This window comes from Aythya fuligula, chromosome 14 (genome assembly GCF_009819795.1).
Source record: "Aythya fuligula isolate bAytFul2 chromosome 14, bAytFul2.pri, whole genome shotgun sequence".
Classification (NCBI taxonomy): domain Eukaryota; kingdom Metazoa; phylum Chordata; class Aves; order Anseriformes; family Anatidae; genus Aythya; species Aythya fuligula.
This window is the reverse complement of record NC_045572.1, coordinates 16,245,032-16,271,317: the sequence shown is the minus strand read 5'-3', so window position 1 is coordinate 16,271,317 and position 26,286 is coordinate 16,245,032. Positions and strand designations below refer to the sequence as shown.

At 48.2% G+C, this 26,286-nt stretch overlaps 1 protein-coding gene across 1 annotated transcript; it reads left to right on the top strand.

Moving 5' to 3' along the window:
* The first annotated feature begins 734 nt into the window (after positions 1–734).
* TGFBI (transforming growth factor beta induced) lies at positions 735–22,265 on the top strand. Its single transcript, XM_032196933.1, has 17 exons — positions 735–901; positions 4,377–4,475; positions 11,103–11,167; positions 11,852–12,009; positions 12,801–12,965; positions 13,463–13,609; positions 14,284–14,425; positions 14,980–15,192; positions 15,372–15,509; positions 15,782–15,927; positions 16,274–16,410; positions 16,948–17,078; positions 18,926–19,050; positions 19,985–20,087; positions 20,444–20,523; positions 21,103–21,127; positions 21,287–22,265. Exons 1-17 carry the CDS (start codon positions 780–782, stop codon positions 21,340–21,342), a joined length of 2,052 nt encoding a protein of 683 aa, XP_032052824.1. The 5' UTR covers positions 735–779; the 3' UTR covers positions 21,343–22,265.
* Positions 22,266–26,286: the final 4,021 nt, after the last annotated feature.

Sequence of the window (26,286 nt, the reverse complement as noted above, 5' to 3'; positions counted from 1 at the left end):
TCCTACTGTGGTTTAAAGTAAACCAGAAACCCCTCACTGAATTTGACCCCTGACAGCGCTGGAAGGACCCAGGGGATGGGGCTGCAATGCCTGCAGGCGTTTGAGAAGGTGCCAGGCAAGGCAGCACGGGGTGGAACTCAAAGATGCTTGTGGGGCAGGCAGGAAAGCTCCCTGGGGGCTGGGATCAGATGGAACCCCTGGAGCACATCAGGGACCTGAGTCAGGGGAGGTGAGAGAGAAAAATGCCCAGGAGAAGAAGCAAGAGAGATTGTGGGTGAAATGCAGTGCTGGAAGCGAGGATGAGGGATGCCCCTGGCTGCATTCTGCTCCGGGGGATGGATGGATTGGGGGATAGATGGACGGGGGGATGGATGGATGGATGGATGGATGGATGGATGGGTGGGTGGATGGGTGGGTGGGTGGATGGATTGGAGGATGGACAGGGGATGGATGGAGGGATGAAGGGATGGGTTGATGGGTGCATGGATGGACAGATAGATGGGTGGGTGGATGGATGGGTGAGTCGGTCGGTGGATGGGTCGGTGGACGGATGCCCTCCCCGGGGGCGTCTCCCTCTCCCTCTCCCCTCCTCCCTTCCCCTTCTCCCCTCCCCTCCCCTCCCGCAAGGCCGGGCCGCCCGGCGGCTCCTCTCCCCCCGCGGGGCCGCTCCGCTCCCCGCCCCGCGCCGCCGCCGCATTTAACGGGAGGCGCGGGCGCCGCCGGCCCGTCCCGAGCCATCCCGACCCGTCCCACCCGGTCCGTCCCGTCCCATCCCGGCCATGGCACGCCTGCCGCTGCTGCTGGCGTTGGGGTTGGGGTTGGGGCTGGGTTTGGGGCTGGCCGCCAAGTCCCCGTACCAGCAGGTCCTGCAGCACAGCCGCCTCCGCGGCCGCCAGCACGGGTAAGCGGCCGCTGCGCGCCCCCGGGGCGAGAAGGGGAGAGGGGAAGGGAAAAAAAATAATAAAACACCCCCAAAACTTTTTTTTTTTTTTTTTTTTTCGGGGGTCGCGGCTCGGGTTCCTTCGCTGCCCGGGGGCTTCCCACCCCCGGGGGCTTTTCCTTCTTTCCCCTTTCTTCCTTTCCTTCAGGATGCTTCATGCTCCGGTGGTCGTTTTAGACGGCTCTTCATCAGTTTATCCCCGTGAAGGGGTTAAAAAAAAATCCTCAGATTTTCACTGAAGCGTTTCGTGGAAGGAGTTCCCCTTTTCAAGAGTTTGCAGAAAAAGAAAGAAACTTGGTTCAGTGGCTGAGGGGTGTCTGTGGGGTAAGCACCAACTTGCTCTTTAAGTCCTGAAAGTTTTCCTGAGCAAAGTAATCCCTTATTTAATCAGAGCCTTCAGAGATAAGAAACACCCCAAAAATGCAGGTAGACATCTCTATATGTCTATGTGTTATGGGCTGTGTGGTTTGACTCTTTTTATTGATAGGAGGAGAGCTACCCAGCTGTTGATGGCTGCCCCCACTGCTTTTGTAACATATGGGAATAGGCAGAGTGAAATGATGACAGACGCTTCAGCTGGCTCTTGTCTCTCCCGGTGGTGACATTGATTGAGCTGCAGCTTCCATTTAAATGGGCTGCTGAGGGCAGGGTCACGAATCGCATTGTAAAAAAACAGGCTGAAATATCGCAATTTGATATGTCACCTGGCAAGGCTCCAGGTCAGCCTTTTCCAAGAAGGGGAGCACTGTTTGGGTATCTCACCGGACGGAGGACCTTACAGGCAAATTCGGAGCGGACGCCTATTGGTAAAATCTCAGTACCGAAAGGGTTGCAGGCATTGCTGTGGCAGGGTTACAGATGAGGAGAAGTTCTGCTGAGATAAACCCGGCAGAGCTGACAGCAGCACTTGGCTCGCTGGTTGCTTTCCGATGGAGAGAGCAATTTATCCCGAGCGAGCTTTTAAACTAAATTCTGAACGCTGATTAATGATGTGTCAAAGGGACACGGCAACAGAAAAGCAGCCCAAAAGCTCTGGGATGTGAGGCGTGTTGTTTCGCTTGCAGGAAGGAGCTCTGGAGGGATGTGCGAGCAGGAATGCCACCCTTTCTGCTCTGAGCATCCCCCGGCACCATCAATGCTCCCATTGAGCTGGGAACAAGTTGGGTGGCAGGGCTTGGCTCTGCAGCAAAACTCGTACAGCTTAATTATTTTAAAGTGAATCAGCTCAGGTGCTGGGGGGCGAGATGAGAAGCATGTGGGGAGGAGCGTGAACATCTGAAGATGGAAATCTGGGTGCGTGGGTGCAGTCACAGCAGGGAGATGTTGCGGGACTGGGGAGGTCATAGGGGGGGTCCTGCTCTTTAGTGCCCCTTCCCAAGGGCTGCCCCTGCCCCGGCAGCTCCCAGCTGCTGCCTGCCAAGGGGAAGGCTTCAGATGCAGGCAAACAATGGGCGGTTTTATCCGCGAGTCAGCTGGGAACGGCATGGCAGAGGTGATGAACTCCAACGAGGAGCGGGGAGAGTGTTGACAAATTCATTTTAAGCCAGACTGGGCAACGCACCAGAACAGGCACGGCGGGGAGCTGCTACTACAGCCTGCCTGTGGGAATCATTGATAACACAGCCCTCGGGGGGATTGCTAAGCACAGGGTTAAAACTGGGAAGTTTTTCCCAAAAAGTCAGCGAGCAGCCCGGCGGCGCCGGGTCCCAGGCAGGGAGGAGGGGGCAAAGCAGGAGGTTTGGGGCTGCCCAGGAGGTTTCTTGGCAGGCTGCTCCCAGGGATAGGGGGGAAGTGATCAAACAAGTCCTTCAGTAGCCAGGCTTGTCAAGATGAATATTAGAGGGATTGTCCACTGCCGTCAGCCAGACGCTGAAATCGAGGCAAGATTTGGAATTTCAGTGTAATTGGAACCACATTTCGGCGCGCCGGGGCCGGAGGAGCCGAGGTGGGCTGAGTCACTGAGCACAGACGTGTCTCTCAGCCGGGGTTTGGCGTGGAAGTTACTGAGCTGGTGCCAGCTTGCACCAGCTGAAAGTTTGGCTTTGTGATTTCTACCTTTTTTTTTTTCAGTAGATTCTTTCTCCTTGTCCCTCACCTTATGTATAGAAAGGGAGTTAAATGCTTTCATGCAGCAGCAACCCACTCTTACTGGGTAGGGCAGCAACAAGAGATGCAGTGAACCTAATTCCCCAAGGTCCCATGGGTCCACACTTGGTCCCTTGTGGTGGTGCCAGGGTCTGGCAGGGTCAAATCCTGCCTCTGCAGGGCCCTGTTGCAGTCACATCAGCAAAAGCTTGTTGAAGGCAAGCCAAGCTCTTGCTGAATTTACACTAAGGATGGGCAGGTTGACTTGTGTTGGGTGCTGGTGTGAAGCAAATACGCCTGCAGGAGGGCTTGGCAGTGGGCTGTAGAGCCTCTGCAGAGCCTGCTTTTGGTGGCTGGGGCAGGTGAGTGGCGGTGTCCCAGCCAAACAGGGGCAAATGTCTGTCTGCTTCCCGAAGGAGATCAGTGAGACCTCCACAGCAGCAGCTCCATGTCCCATCCAGGATGTGTGCCTTGGAAGGTGCAGAGCAGAGTGCTTCCAAAGTGATGATTTATGTATTTTACTCAATAATTTATTTTCCCCTTATTAGTCTGGGAGCCAACGCTGCTCATACTTTCTGTGCTGCTGCTGCGATCAGGGCATGGTTTTGGTACTGGGAATCCAGGGGCAGTTGGGCTGAGAATCTGCAGTATTTTGGGGCATTTGCTGTACTTCTGGCTGAAGCCCACGTCTATAAAATCACATCTCAAGGCCCCTGCCTTGTCCACACTCGTGGCCAGAACTGCTGGCACATGAGCCATGGCAAGTGGCAACTGGAGATGGTGAGCTGGGAATGGTGTGACCACAGCTTTGCTCCCCATGACACCACTTCTTTGACAGCTGGAAGGCTGCTGCCAGCTTCCAGTGGGACAGTACCACTTGCTTGTCTTCCCCTCCAGTAGCTCACGTCTGTGTCCAGCATAGGCTCAGTCTGTTGGACAGCAAAAGTGCCCATCTTGGTTTTGGTGCTGATAAATATGTCCTTTTTTTAGGTCCTAAACAATAAAATAATGGGTTTAGGGGAAGTATTTGAATTATTGCAGAAATTTATTGGATTACACTTAGGTCTCTAAATTAGAAGTTGGTGTTCACCATAGAAATCACAACTGAACTACTATCTTTAACTCAATTCCTTTATATTTTGGGAGGGGTGTAGCATGGAGAGAAGCCAAGCCTTGCATTCAGTGAAGGAAGAAATAACCTTGCAGAGTGGAGAGAGGTAGAGAGGACTCTTTCACCACTTTCCTTCACTTTGAGACCTGGAAAGTCAGCTCTCCATGTTCCCTTCGTCTCACACCCACAGTGGGGTTTTCTGGGCTCTCAGACCCTCCTCTGCTCTGTCCCTCCCTGCAGCCCCAACGTCTGCGCGGTGCAGAAGCTGATCGGCACGAACAGGAAATACTTCACGAACTGCAAGCAGTGGTACCAGAGGAAGATCTGCGGGAAGTCAACGTAAGTACTTGGGAGCCCTCCGGGGTCACCCCAAAACCCAAGAGGAGGCAGCTGCTGGGTGGGGGAAGCAAACGGTGCAACAGACACTGGGTGAACTTATATTGTGTGTGCTAAGGGCTGTTTTAGCCTTTCACTAACAAAGAAAAAATTGTGCCTTGTTTTTTTCCCAATTGACAAACATGATTCTGAAACACTTCAATGTTAAGAATGGAAAATACCGTGTAAATTCAAACCCTGGTGATTTATTCTAATTGCATATCTATATATGTTGTATAGCTCTTGATGCTGTGAAGAAGTGTGGTCCAGATGGTTTCTGGTACTTAGCTGTGCCTCTCTTACTGCTAGGCCCAATATTGCCTAGCTGGAAAAAAAAATAAAAGAAACAAAAGAAAAAAAGGCAGCCCGGAGCTGATGGTTATTGGAGAAAACACAAAATTCATCTACACATGTTTTCTTTGGAAGAGGAAACAGAAATAAGGGGAACGAAGTGTCAGTTTTAGCCAGCACTCTGATGACTCCACCAGGAAAGTTAATTACACTCGCAGGCCAATTCCACATCTAAGATCGCAAACAAAAATATTCAAGTAGCTGTCGCGTAGCGTAGCCATGCGGGCAGCCTCGGGACATTCCTCTGAGTGATGCAGTCAGCAGATAATCGCGTGCCTGACTCCCTGCCAGGCTGTAGAGCAGCACGGGGAAGCTATCTTCTTGGTGTAGGCCAACCAAGGCTCTCGGGGACGTTTGCTGGCTCCAGCCTGAGCACGCACACGGCGTTAGCCACTGCTGCTGTCCCTGGCCCCGCGGCTCTCAGATGGTTTTGGGGACTCCGCAGGGGTCGCAGGAGGTGGTGACCCCCCAGCCACACACCATCCCTCCTCAGAAAGCAAAAACTGAAAGGAAAGTCCAGGAGATTTCTTCTAGGCTGAAATCACAGACGGCAAGAAACCACTGATCTGGGACAAACAGCAGAAATCAGCCGGTGTGCCTCTGGTGTGGTCCAATGTAAATTGTAACTGGATCTATAGGAACATGCTGTTCTTTACTGTGGATTAAATAAGCCATGTTTGTGAAGTAAACAGCAGATCTTGAGCTGTGGTGAGCTGGGCTGCTTTTATTTTGGTTGCCTTTGTTGGTTTAGCTGCGCTTGCTGGCTATCAGATTTAGAATTGTTGGTTTTGTGTAGGTGTTGTGAGGAGGGAGGTCAAATTGTCCCCATGCATGGCCTTTCATTGTTCTACCCGTCAATCCATCTCAAATAAGACAGTTCTGTAATTCAGGAGGATGCACTGCAGGATGTACCGTGTGTCGGGCAGGTTTCCCTTGTCTAATTTTCTTTGCAAAAAAGAGAGAGAAGCAATATTGTAAAAAGAAATAAGCACCCTCCTCCAAACCCTAATTCTACAAAACCATTAAATCCAGTAAGACTTGACATGGATGATTAGAGTTCAGACTCTCATCTTGGTTGAATAGTGGCTTTTTTAACATAAAATGGATCAGATTATGCCATGGTATCATTGTTGCCCCTTCAGATAGGAGAGCCTGTTTGGAGGTAGGCCTCCCAACAAAATGAGACTGCTGTGGACACGGGGTGGCTTTGCTGCTCCACCCCAGGATTGCTTCAGCCCTGCAGCAAATCAGAAACTAAACCTCAAGCAACCCAAGTGTGCAGCTGTATTTGGCAGACAATTCAGTCACTTATCTGCAGAAGGAGCCGGAAGGGCTGGCATCCCTCCGAATTTCACTGGGGATTTGGGGTGGTCTCTTCCAACCTCTCTTGCTCTGCTTTTCCCCAAATGTCTTCTCCAGTGACACGCTGCTGAGAATGAAGCATACACACCATTAACCTGCGTGTTAACCTATGAGATAATGTTCCCCTTGCACGTGGGATTAGCTCACCGTTCTTCACTTCGCATCATCTCAACAATGGGTTTTACTGTCTTTTCCTCTTTTCCTAGTCGCTTTGGAGCCTGTGCCTTACTTTGCCCTTTTGCAGTGCTTGTGCAGAACAAAGGACACGTGCCTTGACTCAGATTTTCCGGAGGACCCCGGGACAGCTCTGATTACAGGCGTTTGCTGGTGATGGCTCCCACTGGACGTGGTGCTCCCGGCGTCTGGAAGCAATCAGGAGCCGGTGGGGATGTTAGGCGTTATGCTGCAGCAATCAGACTCCTATAGCAGTGTCGGGGCCTGGTGCTGCTCCATCCTTGGTGTCTGGGCTCTCAGGAGAATTTATGGGTACAGTCCATGGTGCTCAGCATGAACCCCCAAACTTTCTCTCTGCGTGAGGCTGGGAGAACCTCTGAGAGCACCACGTGTCTTTAAATCCCAGAAACAGTCAGGGTTTGGCACGTTTGGCAGCATGCCTGGGGGCAGAAACCCTCTCCCGAAGTTGTGTCCTTGGGTCCTCCCTTTGGTGGCTGGATGCACTCCTGCAGCCCTGCAGGGGACCCTGTGCCCGTCTCCCACCAGAGCTGGTGCACCTGTGGATAAGCACAGTCTTTTCTCTCCTCTTCCTAAAGGCTTTTTCCATCTCTGAGAGGAGCAGTCTTGGGTTGGGAGATGCTTGACACATCTCAACTACTTCACTTTTGACCCGTTATCTTCTTTATTTGCTTAAAGGGTCAGTGGTGCCACAAGTTGGAAGTGGCAATACAGTTGCAGATGCAAATACCTGCCTCTAGGAAGATAGCTTTGACTGTTTTGAGTTTTGATTTATTTTCTTGCTCTGAGCTGCGTTTCAAACAGGTAGCAGGGAGGGAGGTCAGCGAGGGAGCAGGTATTGCAGAGAAGCAAAGCGAGCTCCCGCAGAGCTGGCTGAGAGAAGGGAAACAGCCTTGAGAGAGAAGGGCAGAAATGTTACTGCAAGCCAACAGCAGTAAGTCATAGGATGCTCCTGGGATGGTCACATCCTGAGCCCAGAGACACGCAGCAACACGAGAGGCTCAGATGTGCTTGGCCTTGTCCCCATGTGCACGACCCTCCGGTGCCTGCTGCAGGCTCACTGTCAGAGGAGCGGTGTCCAGAAAGAAATCCAGAAAGAAATCAGCTAGGGCTGTAAGCATGAGACCTGGTGCTGAGGCTCTGCACGCTGGCTTCTTGATGGGCATCTTTGGGTCCATCGGGATGGAGAGCGCCGCTGGAGCTGGATGTGCACGATGGAAAATTCAACTCATGCATCAGAAGGGGACTCCCACCTCTTTATCTGCTTTTCTTTTTCCTCTGTTTTTCTTCTCTTTGCTAAAGCATTGGCTCACGCACTTAGAGAGAAATTAGATCGAGGATTTATGTACATTTTATCATTGCATTACTGTCTGATGAAGTGAGATAAGGCAGTTGGCAAGAAGTCCGACACTGCTTTGATTTTAATGAGCACTGAAACAAGATTGTTTTGGTAATTAGGTAATTTTCCACTGTTGGCTATTCCAAGGCCAAAGAAATAGTTTATTTAGGGTATATTCTCATAGTTACGTCTGCGCTTTTTATATTTTTCTGTCTCCCTTATGAACTGGACTCATTCTCCTAGAAGTGGGGGTTGCAGCTGAATGCCTCCCACACGCGCTCTTTTTGTGTAATGAACAAGGCAACAACTTCCTTCTTTTTCTCATATTATCTTTTTCTTCTAGCCATAACTAGTAGCAGTAAGTTGCCCCTTAGTACTTTCTTTTTCTTTTCCTCTTAACTTTTTTTTTTTTTTGGTCTGATTTACTTTTCTCTATTCAGGAAAAAATATGAGCCCTGGCACTCTTTTTTGTAAAAACGAAACATATGGGACTTATTACAGGAAATTATTACAAATGGATCTTTATTCACTAATACATGCCTTAGCTTGTTTTTATTACCTTCAAAAATGCACTTAAATTTTAATTTCAGGCCCTAAGAATGCGGCGGTGGTGAGACAATGGCTAATAAAAGGCAGGGAGCTTGCTTCTGCACCAGGACACGGGGACGTTTAGCAGTGCAGTGTCTCTAAACACTTGGCTTGGCTTTTGTGCTGAATCTGCTGCGTGGTTGGGGAGCATTTAGGGCTTTATCCCAACACTGTTTGTCCCCTGCCATTAAGAGCAGCCCCCCAGCTGATGCTCTGATCCTGACCACGCAGCTCCTCCAGTGCTGCCTACCCGGTGGTGTAGGGGAGCGCAGGTGGGGCGATGTCTCCATACAGGGCTGTGCTGCAGGGCATCCTTTGCCCTCTGGTCCCTCTCCTGGTGCAGCCAAAGCCTGTGGACTGCAGGGCCAGGTTAGCCACCCCTGGCATGGCAAAGCCCCTCTCTGCTGGGGCTCACGGAGGAGCATGTGTTAAAGGAGTGGCCGTGCTCTCATATAGAGGTGTAGGGTACCAAATCCTGGAAATTAAGTGGAGCAGCCTTCAGCCATGGCCATGCTGCTCCCTGAGGGCTGGATGTCTTTGGGTGTTCTTGTGCTTTCACCAAGGCACAGCCACAGAAGAGCAAGTGGCTGAAGCTGAAGATGTTTTCACGATCCCTGGGACTGGCTCCTTGTAGGCGCAAACACTTGGCTGAGCACCTCTGTGTTCACCTGGCCCTTTGCAGAAGGTTTCTAGTACTCAGAAAGCTCTTATTTAGTTATTTATTTGTCAAAATAAATTTTAAAAAATCACAGTTGAGATCATACCGGACAAGATGGGAAGAAGGAACAGGGAGGTGAGGGTGGGAATGGCATACGTGGTGCACGGAGCCAGACGGTGCTGGCAGGTCAGCTCCAGAGACTGGGGCCTGTGCCAACCCCATAACTGGCCTTGGTGCTGCTTGCCACTGGCTTCCCCAGTGGGGTGGTGCTGGAGACATTCCCCCATCCCCCAAAATAATAAAAAATCTGGCGGTGTGGTCCCTGCATCCCATCCCGCTGCCCTCACCCAGCTGCTGGAGCAGCAGCATCCCCGAGTTCGTGTGCACCTCGTCCTGCCCCTCCTCGCAGCTCATTAATCTCCAATCGATCCATAAATACGCCTTTTAAAGCCCACGTCAGCACTCAGGAATTATTTATGCTGAACTCTGCAACGATTTCTTTTTAATCAGCTCGTCGTCTTTGATTACAGGTCTGAACCGAGGGAACTGTCTAGACTGGATTTAGTTTCTAGGGTGAAAAAAAGAAAAATCAGAGGTCGGGGAGGGAAGTGGTGGGGGGAGAAAGTGTGTGTTTGTAATGAACACGAGCCGGGGGCTGGGGAAAGTGGAGCAGCAGGGTGTTAAGATCTCCAGTAGTCAAAGGAAGGGATTGCTTTAGGCAAGCTCTTTCCCACATGGAATATATAATGTCTAGACAATCAGTCTGGGTTTGCTTTGTAATTCTCTTAGGAAACCGTGACACAGAATTTATTTGCTTCTGTCACAGAAAAGCAGGTATTTGTTTCACTTACTGGCTCTTAATTACCCTGAAGAATTCCCTCTTAAACCCCAGGCATTTCCACTGTTTGTTAACAGTGTTAAAATGATGACAAATATCTGAAGTTTGAGGTTTTTCCTTTCTCTCTCAGTGAGTATGCCGGGGCTCAGCACTACAGCACCAGGCTTGTCTCGAATCCAGGCAGGAGCACAGAGGAAAGGTTTGTCTTTGGGAGGAACACCTAGTGCCTCGCTGCCCTAGCCCGTCTAACAGATTGCCTCGTCCTTTCACACCAAGCAATAAGTGAAAGAAACCCCTGTGAAAAATAAACAGGCAACTTCTGGGTTGATTTTTAATATTTTTTTTCCCCGTTTGTATGAAAACAGGTTCCCTTTAAAGGGCAGCTTTGAGAATCAGATGACTTCCATTTCCCATTGAGCTGCAGCAGTCAGGCAGCTCGTGCTTCTTTAGCATCTGTCATCCTTGGGGCTCCCCATGTCCCCAGGAGGGGCTCCGACCCCTGCCCCCTGGTAGCAAAGCCAGGGGTGCAGCATCACCCCCTGGGGTGCCCACCTAGGCACAGGCATCCCAGCGAAGTTGTCTTTGCAGGGCTTATTCCAAGTCCTGGGGCCAGGGCATCCAAGACCAGAGGTGTCCCTTTGCCTCCAGGCCTGTCATGCCAACTTTGCTCTTAATAAGTGAATATTTTCTGGTGGCAAAGAATGGGGTGAAATGGGGGGATGCTCAGCGGGTTTGTAGGGCAGCCTTACCAGAGCTGCAGTGTGCTGCCCAAACTGCAATCAGTTGTATACTGGGAGAACCCCAAACCCTCCTGTGGAAGAGGCTGAACTCAATGACTTGGACTCCCCCTGAAAATAAGCAAATAAATCAGATATACTGGATATTTTGGTCTCTGCCTTGCCTCTCTCTGTGCTGTGTAGGTCCTGATTCGATCTTGTGCTGCGCTTGCTGCCTTGCTCAGGTCATCTGCTGGGACCGTGCCATCAGTCTCCAGCCCCTGTTTATGCAGGGACTGACAAAGTTGCTGGGCAAGTGTGGTTTTGAAAAACAATTGTCTGTTTTTGTTCTGTGGGGAGGTTGGCAACATGCAGCGCTGGAGGCGATAAAAATTGTGGTTTGCCTTTTGTTCAAGTGTGTGTTTCTAAGGAAGATGCTGCTTCGGAAACCTCACCACCAGGGATGAGCGCAGACAGGACAGTAGCTAACAGAGAAAAGGCAGCGAGGAGCTATCAGTTAATCTGCCATGTCCATCTCTTGTTCCAGAGTAATCAGCTACGAGTGCTGTCCTGGATATGAAAAAGTTCCTGGAGAGAAAGGCTGCCCAGCTGGTAAAGACATTTGACATTTTTTACACTTCTTAAAATTACTCCTCGGCCCGCTGAAGGGAAATATTAGAAAATTGCTCAAAGTGGATTTGATCTTTGCAATTGGTGCGCAAGATTGCTTTGAACGAGTCAAAAACAGACTCAGCAGAGCACCAGCTGAGCACCAGCTCAGCTCCAAAGCATGCAAAAAATCCCAGACAACGTAAAAACCTCGGATATAATTAAAGGCAATCAAGCACGGGGAATTTCTCAGTCCAACAAGTAATAGAGCTGTGTTGGAAATGCAATGCAAGGTAGCGATAAAGCAGCAGACAGTTTTGCCAGTCTCTGCTCATTTCTATTTTGGCAAGGGTGAGTTGAGCAAAACTTTCACTTAATAGCAAATACAGCTCAGCTGCTGGCAGGCTGGGAGGGGGCTTGGTGGCTCTGCTCCTGCTGTCCCAGAGCTTCCTTCCCCTGAGCTGGGTGCTGGAACTCAACCATGGGGCTGCAGAGAGCAGCGGCGTGTATTGGGCCAGGTACACCGAGTCTGCTTTCCACCTATTTACATTTATATACATGCAGTGTGACTACAGCAAAGCCCAAAGAGCAGATTTTGGATTACACAGCTGTGACTGAGGTCAGCTCTGTCGGCAGTGCAGAGCAGGATGAGTGGTTTGTCGGGATCATAACCTTCTCTTCTTGCAGCGCTGCCGCTTTCAAACATCTACGAAACCCTGGGAGTTGTTGGCTCGGCCACCACGCAGCTCTACTCCGACCGGTCCAACCTACGGCCAGAAATCGAAGGACCTGGGAGTTTTACAATTTTTGCCCCAAGTAATGAGGCCTGGGCTTCCTTGTCTGCTGTAAGATATAACTCCTCTTCGTTCCCCTCTTCCTCTGGCTTTCTGAGCGGGCTCTGCAGGGGTCTGACTCCAGCCCCAGCTGGCAGAACAGGCACGGTCCTGATGCAGGGAGGGCTGTGAGTTTCTGAGATGGGGATCACTGTCCTGGTCCATCAACCTCAGAGCCTGATTTCTGAATGAGCCCAACACTGGAGAGAGGTTTGGATGCTCCCCAGTGGGTAGGCGCAGAAATCGCCTCATTCAGTTTTCCCTATTTCTTAATGTCAGATATTGCACTAAGACCACAGCAAGGGACTTTCCATCCCTTTCATTATTTTTCTGGCTGCCCCCACTTTACCACTCCGGTTGTTCTTACTAACTGGTACAAGCACCAGTCCCAACTGGAGCCTCTGCAAACCTGCAGCCTCCCTGCACCAGTGAGTTCCCCTGCTCTGCTACATCTCCATCTCCTTAACACTGGGTTTGATTTTTCTCACACTGTGTCTTGTGAAATTCCCACTCCTGAAATTGCCACTGCTGTCCTCTGATGCACCAAATGGAGCATCCTCTGAATGCAGTGACCCCACACCGGGGCTTGCTGCCCTTGCCCATCTGTCTGCCAAGGCCAGGGCCTCCAGAGCTGCTCGCTGCTGCTGAAAGGCCAAAGATGCAGCTTTATGGAAATTAGAGCTGCCCTGGTGGCATGAGGTTGAGTACCTCACCTAATACACGGGGACCTTCGATGCAGCCAAACCTCCGCACTCTCCCCACCAACAGGCTCAGCACAAAAAATGAATTTTGCTGATTTTCAGGAAACGCTGGACTCCTTGGTCAGCAATGTTAACATCGAGCTGCTCAACGCCCTCCGCTACCACATGGTGAACAAAAGGGTCCTCACGGATGACCTGAAGCACGGGACAACGCTTAACTCCATGTACCAGAACCTGCCTATCCAGATTCACCACTATCCCAACGGGGTAAGATGCTTGCATCAAACCTACCCACCAGGGGCTTCCTTTTCTGCTGCCTTTCACCTCCTGCACTATCCATGGACATCCAGGACTATTTAATGCCTAGGCTGAAAACTCTTGATTCACGATAGATGTTCAGAAGGAGCTTGAAAAGAATATTTATAAGTGGTTAGTTCCATAGATGCTGTTGCAGAGAAGTTGCCCATGTTGCTGTATAACATTGTGATTGGAGAAGTGCTTGATGTTGCATATTTTCTTAGGGTAGACAAAACCACTGATTACTTTCAAAGCTCTTTAAACATGATACCACTCAAATGGTTTTTGATAGGGCATTCTTATTCTTTATGTGATTTTTTTTTTCTTTTTTTTTTAGGAAACCACATTTTGGCTCCTGCTGCTTCAGTATTATAGCGCTCACTGCGTTTGAAATAGAAAAGCAGCAGTGGCTGCTACACCTTCTTGTTTCAGTGCACTTAATGTCCCCTACATCTCTCCCTCTGCAGATTGTGACTGTGAACTGCGCCAGGCTTTTGAAAGCCGACCACCACGCCACCAATGGGGTGGTCCATGTCATCGACAAAGTCATCTCCACCACCACAAACAACATTCAGCACATCGTCGAGACTGAGGAAAGCCTAGAAACTCTTAGGGTGAGTCTAACCAATGTGTGCTCCAGGGATCCCTAAAGGTATTCACTCATCCCATTCCCATTGAAGCTTGTCAGTGCCTAAGTGCCGTGACTAAAGCTGCTGATAAAACCCTTGTACCAATATAAGTTATTTTACTTTAGGACGAGGTATTTTTGGTATCAGTGCAAGCAGGAAGCAGGGTTTTGTAAGAATAACTGTCACCCTGCTACTGTTGTCAGTAAAAAGATGTAGACAGAGTCTGGCTCCTCGCTATTGTATCAGAAACTTGGCCTTAGGAGATGTTAACTTTTCAGATTTGATGAATATCAACTTATTTGCTTTGGTACTTGCCAAGTTAAGGAAAAAAGTAGAAAGCAGGGGGGTTCTGCAGTAGGGTCTGGTCTGAATTATTCACTGGAACTACCATGACCCTTTCCAGGCATATCAGGGTATTCACGCTGGCTCTGAGGCTGGCCAAAAAAGGCTCTTGTACTCAGATTTCTGGAGCACAAGAGAACCACAGGGCCAGGCCAACTTTATAAAGGGACCAAAGTGCTGAAAGAAGCTATTCAGGATTTTTGTAAGTGCTCTGAAATTCTAAAAGCTGTAATAAATCCGTCTCTCAGTGACTGCCTGGACAAAGCTGCTGACCTTTGCATTCTGGCTGGACGTGTTTTACCCTCATTTCTCTGCAGGCTGCTGTGGCTGCTTCTGACCTCAACAGCTTGCTGGAAAGCGAAGGGCAGTACACGCTCCTGGCTCCAACCAACGAAGCCTTTGAGAAGATCCCACGAGAGACCCTGAACAGGATCCTGGGGGACCCCGAAGCCCTGAGGGGTAAGCGCCTGTTTGCCAAGGCCAGTGAAAGAATGAAGAGAGCTCTGCACTTCTTCTGAATTCTTTTTTGAATCTGAGCTGAGCTGCTCCTTGACACGATCTGACAACAGCTGCAGTAAACACACTGGGCAGCTTCCATCTTTTAAAACCAGACAGCCCAGAGCTCTTGGGATGAAGGCGTGTAGACGTGGCACTGGGTGGTACCAGATTTGGAGCAGGGAGCCAGAGCAGTCCCTTTTATTTAGCATTCCTGTATGCGATGCTGATTTCTATCCACCTAGAGACAGAAGAGAACTTATCAGCATAGCTTCCCCTGACAAATGAATCAAACGACCACACAAAACTAAAGTTGACAAGTGCATAAAAATTATTCTTTTGGAACACTTCATTTCACAGGCTGCTGAATTAAAGCCAGCACAATCTGAAATGACTGCACACCCCTTAGAGCAGAGCCCTATGCAAAGGGGGCCCTCCCCTTTGAAGAGAGCCCCTAAATCTGCATTAACTCCGTGTCTGACTTTTCCAGCTCACTAAGGCACTCGCTTCTCTTGCAGACCTGCTGAACCACCACATCCTGAAGTCAGCCATGTGTGCTGAGGCCATCATCGCTGGCCTCACGATGGAGACTCTGGAAGGGACCACCTTGGATGTGGGCTGCAGTGGGGAAGAGCTGACCCTCAACGGGAAGCCCATCATTGCCAACAAGGACATCCTGGCTACTAACGGCGTTGTACATTTTGTTAATGAACTGCTGATCCCTGACTCAGGTATTGGAGGCTTTTTGCATCTCTTTGTCATGCTTTTCTTTTGCCTATTATTCTTTTTGACAAAAAAAATAATGGATTTAGAGGGCATAGGAATTTTGTAGAAATGGATGGATTGCCTTTTTATTATGCATTAGGTTATTATGCATTACTTTATTTACGTATTTATTTATTTTTTCCAGCTAAGACCCTGTTTGAGTTGGCCCAAGAATCTGAAGTGTCTGAGTCCATGAACCTTTTCAGACAAGCTGGGCTCAGTTCTCATCTAACAGGCAACGAGCGAGTGACCCTCCTTGCCCCAGTGAATGATGTATTCAAAGGTAAACTGGGGAGTAAATCCCTCTCTCCTGTCAGTGTGGGCCACAGACCTGCTTCAAACAGTGTCTCTTTGGCTGAGTTTCAGTGTGCAAACATGCAAACTCTCCCTTAAATGCCTCAGCTACAGACAGGGGCATGTAGCTTCAAAATTAAAATCTGGTGTGGGTAATGATCTCTGTTTGGATGTTTTTAGTGTCTCTGGTCATTTTAAATGAATCACTGCTTGTTTCCATGCTTTTTTTTTTTCTTTTTTTTTTTTTTTTTTTTGCTGCAGATAAACCCGTCTCTGTTGACAGCAACATGAAGAACTTGCTTCTGAACCACATTGTCAAAGATCAGCTCTCCTCTAAATACCTTTACCACGGGCAGAAACTGCAGACGCTGGGTGACAAGGAGCTGAGAGTTTTTGTGTACCGCAACGTAGGTGCCTGCAGCTGGCAGTGCTCGGGGTGGGATCTCCAGCGTGTGGGGAGCCTGTCTGGGTGGGGGTCTGGCCTTGGCCTCTTAAAACCAGTTGAATTTCTCAAAACCAATTAGTTTAACCACTGCCTCTACATGACCGGTTCATTGTGAGCAGGACCCGAGGGCTAAATTTTTTTTTCTTATCCCTTACCATAAGTAATAAATATTCTGCAGGCTGAGCATCTTGTCATGGTACAGTTAACATAAAAAAAAAAAAAGTGTAACTGAGCATTATGAAATGCATAAATATCCCTTTTTCAAAGCACATACTAATCAGGTTGCTTTTCTGCGATTGTGTTTGCAGAACCTATGTATTGAAAACGCCTGCATTGCTGCCCATGACAAGAGAGGAAGGTTTGGGACCCTGTTCAGTGTGGACAAAATGCTGACCCCACCAACTGGCTCCGTGATGGATGTTCTCAAGGCAGACCATCGCTTCAGGTGACCTTTCTGCTCTTCCTAGGTGCCAGCTAGGGGCAGAGGAGCTGCTGTTCTGCTTTCTATTTGTTATTCTATTTATTATGGATCGTAGTCATGACTACATATAAGTTTTATTTTTTACATGGAAAGATTACCCAAAACCACGGTCTCATTCTTAAATTATAGGGAGTGAGACTTAAGTAATCTTTCATTGAAGTGTGAGCCAAGAGTGTGTGGTCCTCTTGTGAGCACATTTAGAAGCCAGCTCTGAAGCCAGCTCTGCTGTCAGTACTGCTGCGGCCAAGCCTCTGTGTCTCCTCACTAGCCTCTTTGTCCCCAAGGATTCAGCATCCCCAGCTGGCTCTGCCATTTCTCACATGTTCTGGTTGGACCTCATGGGATCGTTTCCTACCCGATCGACATTTGGGTTAATCGATTTTGCAGGATTTTGCAATTGTAATTTCACAACTCTCTTGAACACAAGAGGTTATTGCTCAAAGACCAACAGATGTAGTTTGTGGTGCAGCCACCAATGTTGTACCTTTGCTTGTCTTGCAGTACCTTGGTGGCTGCTATCCAGTCTGCAGGCCTAACGGAGAACCTGAACAGGCCAGGTACCTACACGGTGTTTGCTCCAACAAATGAAGCTTTCCGAGCCATGCCACAAGGGGAATTGAACAAGCTAATGGGTGAGCATTTTTAGAGCATTCGGGTGAACAGCTGCTGTGTGTTATTTGTGTGATACCTGAGCAATGGCTCAGTTTGTCTGCCATATTCTTTGAGTCTGTCTGCTGGTTGCACGGACATCCTACACGACTCATTAGGATAAGCCCTAGCCAGCAGAAACCTGAGGATGCACAGAAAGCAGTGGCACTGAACTCTTGCAAAAACTGTGGGCATGGGTTTATGCTTCCTTTGTACTTGTGTGTGCTATGAAATTCCAGTCAGGGATGAGAGAAGTGAAAATGGACATCAGTCACACAGGATCAGGGTATCTAAAGTAAGTTTTGCAAATAGAAAACATGGCCCACATTCAGACTCAAGCCACACTGTATGGAATTTCATTAGTAAAAGGATGGAGCTGTTGTTCCATCTATTTGTACATGGACGAAGCAGGAAGTCCTACCTGGTCCTGAGAAGACAACAAATATTCCGGTCTAGGATAAACAGAGACCGATATCCTGAAAAGCACAGACATGCAGGCCAGTCATGGAAAAAAAAGCATGGGAATGTTTAATAACCCTCTTCAGGATAAGCTGCAGGATTTTTTTTGTTTTCTTCATGTTGGAAAATGGCTGTGGTTGGAAACAATGCCAGGTATTTGAGTGTAATGTCTTCTCGTCATTAAGGCCCAACCAAACATTGGCGTCATAATTTGTGGAGCATCTGCCCATGGTGGCTGGTTATCCTTTTAAGTGCATGAACGAGGAATTGGTAATATCAGCCTGCACACCCAGCCTAGTGATTAATGTGTAAATATTTCAGGGCTGTTCTGTAGCTATTATAAACGGCTGCAGGAATGAAGCATCCCAGATGTGGGCACTTCAGATGTTCTTGTTTTTTCACGCAAATATTTAGCTTATGCTTCTGATGAAGAAGTGAATCATGCTGGTGAGGATACGCAGTGTGAGCTGTGGCCACAATAGAAAAATGGTAATGGAAAAAAAGCTCACAGTGTGTTCAGATAGAGGCAGCAAAACAAGAAGTCCACCTTGCTTGTAGCTTCTCTGGTTTCTTATCTGAAGGCCAGTTTTTACTCTAGCTGTTCCCTATCGCCCGTCTCTGGGTTTTGCTCTGGGTTTTAGTCACAGCCCCTAAAGGAGAACATGGAGCGGGGCTGCTGGCCGTGCTGTGCACATCGCTGCCTCTTCTGGAAAACAGGTGGTGAAGGGGAAGCCTCTTACCTTCCTGAGATCTGGTTCAAAGCACAGATAGAAGAGTAGAGAGAGACTCTGAGGCAGGGATCAGGCTGACAGCCTGTAAACCATCCGTGACATCTCTCCTGCACTCTTCCCCTTCCTAGACAGGAATCATGCCATGCAAAGTGTCATTGGTGTTGATGAAAATAGTGATGTTTGCAAGCACAGGGTGCTCTATTTCACATAAGGTTTTTTGTTTCTTTGGTGTTTTGTTGTGTTTTTGTTTTTTTTTTTTTTGTCTTCAAACTTCCTTGGAAGTGAAAGCAACAACAGAATAAAGCTCATATAATGCACAGTAAGAAAAAGAATAGACTGCAAAATAACCAAGAGATAGGGATTTCACATATAGGGCAGGGTTGATGTGTGCCAAGCTGGGACACTGTGACAACATCCTTCCTGGACTCACTTGGATCCTGACCTGCACAGGCAGGAACAGCCCCCATGTCCTATCCAGCTCCATCTGAGGTGCTTCTGATCGGTCTTTTTAATTTTACATCAATTCCTTGCCCTTTAGGAAATTACAGTATTTCCACGTAATGTCATTCCAGCACATGCAATATGGGAAACAAGCACTGACGCAGTTTCACAAACATACATGTTTTTTTTTCTCCCCCCAGGTAATGCCAAGGAGCTTGGCAACATCCTCCGGTTCCACATGGCCGATGAGATCCTGGTGAGCGGCGCGGTCAGCGCGCTCGTGAGGCTGAAGTCCATGCAGGGAGACAAACTGGAAGTCAGCGCTGTGAGTCACTGCCTCTGTTATGTGTTTAGATGTCTGTGTCAGGGAGCAGAGAATGTCTGTGCTCATGTGGGTGCTATGGGAACCTCTTCTGAATGTGTGTACGGCCCCATCAGCAGTGTTTTTGGGGCTGTAGTGGAGAGACTCTTGCCATGTATTCAATTCAGCAAGTTGGCAGCCTTGAAATGTGGTTTTCTTCAGCTTTCTCCCCAGAAGACCAATTGTAAATGATTTCCAGGAGCTGTTATAAATTTAACTCTGAGTCATAGGGGAAAAAAAAATATAAATAAATTAGATGTATAGCTTGTTCAGCTAACACGTCTTTTTTAGCGTAATGAAAATGATCTCTGCATGGGCTCCTCTAGCACAGCAGGATTTATTTAGATGCACAATTTTATCTCAGAAATTCTGCACTACATTAAGAGAATGCAGGATCCCCTACTGAGGAAAAAAAGATATATTTCACAGAATAAATAACTCATGGCCCGTTTGTTGCACAAGGAAGAAAAAGCAGGACAAAAATGGAAAGGCTGGTGCTCCAAAGTGCATCGAGCTGGCCAGCTCGTGTGCCAGGCTCCTGCCACGTCCAGCCCCTGTCACTCCTGCCACAAATTCTGTAGTAATCCCTCTCTGTGCAGGCAGCAGCACTGGGATGCTGATGGAAGGGCTCTGCCACGGCGGCTCAGCACTCCCACCCAGCCCATGTAGGGAGTCTGTGCTCCCAAACCTGCTGGTGACTGCTCCACCTATCATTTGGTGTTATGGCCTTCTCAATTGGCAACAGAGATGAAAAGATGAAAATGTCTACAGCCAGCCAGCAATGAATGAATGCAAAGTGAGGGTGTGCGGGTTTTCTTTTTTTAGATGAAATTGGAAAGCACTGATGACAAAAGTTTCTCATTTTCTCCTTTTCTTTTTTTTTTCTTCTCCCAAACAGAAAAACAACATAATACATGTCAACAAGGAGCCTGTTGCAGAGAGCGATATCATGGCCACGAACGGTGTGATTCACGCCGTCAACTCCGTCTTGCAGCCTCAGGGTAGGTCATGGTTGGGATGCTCAGAGCTGCACCACCAGGGTGCACAAACCCCTCTCGTTTAATGTGGGCAGCAGCAAGGAACTGAGCAGAGGGGGCAGGAGGGGCTGGGGGCTGCAGCTGGCTCAGGTTTGGAGCTGTGGACTCGTCTTGGTCCCAAGCTGCATCATCTCCGTCCTTGCTTGGGGAGGGGGAGGTGACTTGTGGCAATTCCTTCAGTTTATTGAGGAGGATTAATCTGTTATGGGGTTTTCAGCATATGCTCTGAAATGCTGGAAGGAAGCATCCTGTGTGCTTTGAATGCCATCTGTATATCTGCGCACCTAGTAATGTCAGTGCTGTCTGTGTCCCACCCTTAGCTTCAAGGCCGCAAGAAAGAGGTGACGAGCCTGCAGATCCCGCATTAGAAATCTTCAAACAGGCATCTGCATTATCTAAGGTAAAAACCAAAAACAAAGCAAAAAAACTGTCACTGTAGAACTACAGAAATTACATTTTGCTAATAGTGATTTGAAGATAACCTCACATTCAGGTTTTGACCTACAAAGAGAATAAGCAGCTGTGTTTCATGGACTGATCAATCCTCTCTTCTTTTGTCATTAAATGATATAAGAAATAATATTTTTTGCAACATGAAGCCTACAATTTGCAGCACACCAGAGATGCAGCCTTGGCACGTTACTGTATGTGTCAATCCCAATAATGCCTATGGCACCGAAGGGTCATTCATCCATCCCACTCGACACTTCTGACAGTGTCAGGATAAGAACAAGCAGGTACCGAATATGACTGCCCAAATTTCAGAAACAGAAGGCTTTCTTCTATGAAAGCCATCATGTATAACCGCAGGTCAGACATGCCACAGAGGAGGCAGCTTGGTGCTGCTCCTTGACTCTAGCCCAGCACCTTCCAGGACAGTTTTTGGAGACTAAGGATGAAATATTGCCATGTAAAGTCATCTTATAGCTGTCGGAGATTTATTGTATTTATTCAAACTTTATATTTTCTTTCCATGCAGGTTTCTCAAAGGAATCCTCGACTAGGTAAGGCAACCTCCTGAGCTTGTTTCTCATCTCTATCCTATGTCCTGTCCCTTAAAGAAAAGTTTATTCTGTGGTCTTGCTGCAATCAAGATGCAGCTTAGGTGGGAGGGGATGGTGTCTGTGTGTCTGTCCAACCCACCTTGTTCTTCTCCTTCGCAGCTCCCGTCTACTCCAGGCTACTAGCAAAGATGAAGGAGAACTCGGGCGGGTTCTGAGCTGCAGCCAGTGCCTCCATCCAACCCGCCCTGCTGAACGCTACAGGGAAAAAACCAAATATCACCCTTAAATTTATTGTTGTTTCCAGTGAAATGGATAGGAAAAACTAAAAGCCATATATATATGTATATATTTTAAGACCGTTTTTATTTGTTTTTGACCTTAAAGTTCCCCCACCGAGGATAGGTTTTTGTTTGTTTTTGTTCGTTTTGTTTTTACAAAGTAGTTGTTAATTTGCAGTTTTTCACATAACCAGTTTGGTGCTTGATACCTACGATGTACAAGGGCAGGGGCTTAATTCAGCGCTGCTTCAGAAGCATGGGAAGATGCTCAGAGCTCACCTTGGGGCCACCTCACTCGGGGACACCAGAAGAGGATGAATTAAAGCCTCTCTTCCAGGCTCCCATCTCTGGGAATCCAGGCTCCCAAAGTGGGAAGCCAGGTGTGAGCTCATTGAAAGCCATCCTCCAAACCAAGGCCAGAAATGGGAAATTTTGGCCAGAATGACTGGTGTGTGCTCAGCTTTCTGGGCAAATGCGTCACTCAGGACCGACCGTATGTCTGGTGGTTGCTTTGGAGGAAGTAAATGTGTTGAATTCACTAACGGTATCCAAGCAATACATATATACATACGAAACAAACATTGTTTTCCTTCTTCCCCTGTGTTCTAAAAGTCTTCCACACAATTCTGAATTGAAGGCTTTTAACAAAAGCTTCTTTATTGACATTGAGGAAACTGCATAATTATAAGCTATGGTTTGAAACTCTTTTTTTTTTTTTTTTTTTTTGTTATTGGGTTGTTTATTGTCTATGGGTTTTAACTGTGCTGCCTTTTATTCACAAAAGAAGATTGAAATGAGAGTTCTCCCTGGCAGAAGCCTTCCAGTAAATGGTTCATTTGTAATAATGGTTGTTTTTTTAATAAAAAAAATAAAAATAAAATCAAAAATATAAATATGAGAAGTGCTGGTAATGCTTGGTTTTGTTTGTTCATTTGTGTGTAGTTGTTTGATGCTGCAGCTTGACCACCTGGGGAGGGGTTGTTGTGGAGCACATCAGTATTTATAGACCTAACAGTGAATGTCCCTCTTTTCTCATCCTGGGCTTACAGAATTTTTTGGGTTGAAAAAAAAAAATAAATAATAATAATAAAAAACAACAACAACAACAAACAAAAAAAGGTATCAAGTGCAGAATTTAGAAAAAAAAAAATAATCCACGTTGTTTTGGCCACCCTGGCTGAGAAGCATCCTTTTCTTCCATTAAAAGCCCAAATTGAAATGCCATATGCGAGCCATCAGCATAATTCAAATGTGTGAAAAATAACCAGCCTCTTCTTTTATTTCCCTTCCCCAATCTCCCATCTCATCTCTTATTTTTCTGCTGTGGCTCAGCCCTGTGTTAGGTAAGCCCTGAGAGGTGATGGTGAACGTCTTGGGCCACCTGTTCTCAGCAGCCTCAGGAAGAAGGGCTGCACCAGGGGGGTAGGCTCCTGGGGGAGGCTCAGCCTTTTGTAATTAGGACAATCAATTATTGACTCATACAAAAGCCCAAGAGAGAAAAAGAAAGGTTTTTGCAGCTTGCTCAGTAATACATTCAGTTGAAGGGGGCAATTTTTTTGTTTTTTGATCTCATTTTGTTTTCCTTTGATGCTTCAAGAATAAGCACCATGAAATCTTTTGCTGTCTGGGAAGCTAGAAACCAGATCTGCTCCTCACCTAGGTGAGTGCCTCTTGCTACTACCTTCCTTGTGTCTGACCTGGCTGGTTAAGTGTTTCTTTGCAAAAATGAAGTTCCTAGAGAAGGTGGCACTGGATAAGTCTTGCTTAGATGTGACTGTGAGATGTCCCCTTTGCTGGCAGAGCTCTGGTGTCCTGCTGCCTGGTTCGTGGGCTTGCCTTGGGGCTAGCGATGATGCAGTGATGGTCTTTGTGTTTGGTACGTGGTTTGGCTTTGCTTGGATTGCTTCAGGGAGAACACCAGGCCTATGAATCTCAAAAGTATTTGCAGTAGGTAGAGGTGCAGATTCCTACCATGTACAAAGCTCTGAAAATCTCGCTGTTGGCTTTAGGTTTCTACAGCAGCTGGTGGGTGTTAGAAGTCATTCTACAGGCCCTTGGACTCCAGAGACAATCCTCCCTGTTAGGATTATCCTTTCAACCTTGTTTGTTCCTTTTTCACCCTCTACCACGACGCGTCCCCTCTGGCAGTTCTCTCTCCCACACTACTCCTGCTCCATCCGGGCCCATGTCCCTGCTCTGTCTCCCCTATAATTTCCTTGGGATCCCACATCCTGGGAAGCTGTCCCGGGGAGCCTTCCCATGAGCTGGGTTCTTAGAAGCCCTTTGTGCTTTGGTGTCTCCAGCTGATGCTTTGTGTTGGTGGAAACTCTGGACACAACCTAACTCCCTGCTCCACCTTGGTTTCTCACCCCGATGCCCTCTGGAGGGGTGAACCCAGATCGAAGACAGAAGTTGAGCTGCTTTAGTTGATCAGCAGCATCTCTTGCTTCATTTTGGGAGCCTTTTCCCCCAGGGGTCCCTCTGCCCTCAGAGGCAGGGGGGAGATGTTTTTGCTCCCCTCCCAGGGGTGCACAGATGGAGGAAGCGAGAGGCGAGCAGCTGGGAGATGAGGAAACGAGGAGTGCTGAGGCGATGGGAATGTCCCACTCATCTGCCATCCTCTAAAGAGGGTTTTTCTCTTTTTTTTGCAATGCTATGGGAGGCGGAAGTGAAAGGCAGAAGGAAGTTGCTGGGGGTGTGGAGGAACACAGCCGCTCTGGGGAAGTGCTGGATGAAGGCTACGGAGCCCCCCCAGCCTGCCTGGGTGCTGCAGGGGGAGGTGGAGGCATGTCCCAGCCCTGGGAGCTATTTCTGCATGTGCCAGGGCAGGGATGCTCCTGGCAGCACCCTGGGCATCATTACCTGTGCTGCAGAGAAGCAGCAAGCAGTGTTTGGGATTGTCTTTTTCTTGGCAAAAACCCTTGGGGTATTTGGCACGTGGATGTACTGCATCAGCAATGTTGCTTTCTCTCAATTAGAGTATTTCCTCCCAAAACACAGAGCAGATGGGTGCATGTGGCCATTCAAAGCAGAGCTGTCCTCCACAGGAGCTCTTTTCAGGGCTGGGGAATCTTAGAAAAAAAAAATAAAAATAAAAAATGAGAGCAAGTATGAGCCTTCTCAAGGAGATTTAAGTCTAAAAGGGGGGAAAAAAATGAGTGTTTTCTTATTGAACATTTCTGGGAATGTGCAGACTCCCTTGTTTACTTTTTTTTTTTAATAATAATAACTTGTGCACTTTCAGTGGCTCCAGTTCAACAAAATAATTAAATGTATGCTGAAGTCCAGTTAGGAAAAGTACAGCTTTCAAGTGTGTGCTTTGTGTCCAAGGCCAGGCAGAGCAGGGCAGCAGCTTGAGCACCGCTGAGGAGCTGCAGCCAGATGTGCTGCAGGATGACCCCTGAGGGCAGGGGGAAGCCACCCACACGCTGTTAGGGATGTGCTCCCTGCTCTGCTGCTGTATGGAAGTGCTCCCTGCTACACGGGGCTTGCTGAGAGCCATCACACCTGCTGGCTGCTGCCTCAGAGGGAGAGCAAAGGAAAAGGCTGGAGAAGGGTGGGCTCGAAGGAGCCATCGGGATCCCAGGCAGCCAGCTGCAGCTCAGGCAACACGTGTGGTTTTCCTTTGGAGTGTTTTTCGGTGACACGGTTAAGAGACATTGCAGAAATCTGTGAAATCCCTTGAAGAAAAATATCTGAGGGTAATTTCCTTCCAACTGCTAATGATGCCTCGGTGTTTTGTAATGTTTTTGAGTAAGTGCTTTGCAGAAGTTCAGCACTGTTCCCCAGAAAGGTCACCCGGTGTGAACACGGATTGGTAGCAGGTATCCAGTGAGCCTGCATGGCACAGGGGCTTCCCCTGCAAAGGCAGCCCAGCCCCCCAAAGGATCCATTCCTTCCTCCTGGGAAGGAACGTGGCTGTTCAAGACACTGGAAGAGTTCTTACAGAGTTCACAAGTGAGCCCAGGCACGTCTCTTTCCTGGGGTGCTTACCCTTGATGTGCCTGTGGTTTTTCACAGGTTGGCTTCCTCCTAGGCTTCGAGCTTGCAGCCTGTCTCCTCTCTCTCTGTTCAGTTGGTTCTTTCCAGTGGGACTTTGCCCGACTTCTGTTTTTTCCATATACCACTTGTGCATCAAACTCTGCTATTTGTGACAAATGCGAAGCTGGTTATAGTTTGACCATTGCTTTTGGAGGAGAATCAAGATTGCTGGTTTGGAAAATAATTGTGCAGAACCTGGAGGCCCTCTGAGGGTGCTTGTTGAATTTGTGGTTTTGTGGAGGCATGGGGATGAACTCTGATTTCAGGACTTGCATTGGTGATTCTGTGTAGCTCTTCTCACATTCTGCCTTTGGCTTAAAGGGGATAAGTGACCAATTTCAGTGACTGTTAGGTGGAAAACTGTACACCCTGCAAGGATTGCAGCAGTATTCACATATATACATCACTCCTAGAGCTGCTGGCCTCCACAAGGAGCCTGAGGATGGCTCTGCAGAGGGGTGAAGTGATGGTAACAGCAGTCATGACCTTATAATTCAGGCTCATTTTATAACACAAGTCTGAGGATGCATCCAGCTGCTGTAAGCAGTAGGCTTCCTACTTTAAATACTCAACACTGTGTATGCTCCTAGCAGTGCTGTCAGTAGCATTCATTGCTTTGGGCACTAGTTGGGCTCACACGGTGGTGTGCTGTCCAGCTTGGGGCATCTGGGCACCCTGAGGCTGTCCAAGACATCCCACCAACTTTGGTCCTACAACTGGACAGGGAACCTCAGCCTTCTCATCCTGCAGACCCCCAGACTGCTTGGATAAATCACTTACAGATTGGTCCCTGACAGTGGTGCATCCATCCCCGCACTCAGAGGGACCCGATTTTGCAAT

Excerpts from the sequence above, each read along its gene's own strand:
- TGFBI (XM_032196933.1), top strand. The coding sequence starts at position 780 with ATGGCACGCCTGCCGCTGCTGCTGGCGTTGGGGTTGGGGTTGGGGCTG. Across the intron at positions 12,010-12,800 it reads CCTGGGCTTCCTTGTCTGCT|GAAACGCTGGACTCCTTGGT; the intron begins GTAAGATATAAC and ends GCTGATTTTCAG. Across the intron at positions 19,051-19,984 it reads ACAAACTGGAAGTCAGCGCT|AAAAACAACATAATACATGT; the intron begins GTGAGTCACTGC and ends TCTCCCAAACAG.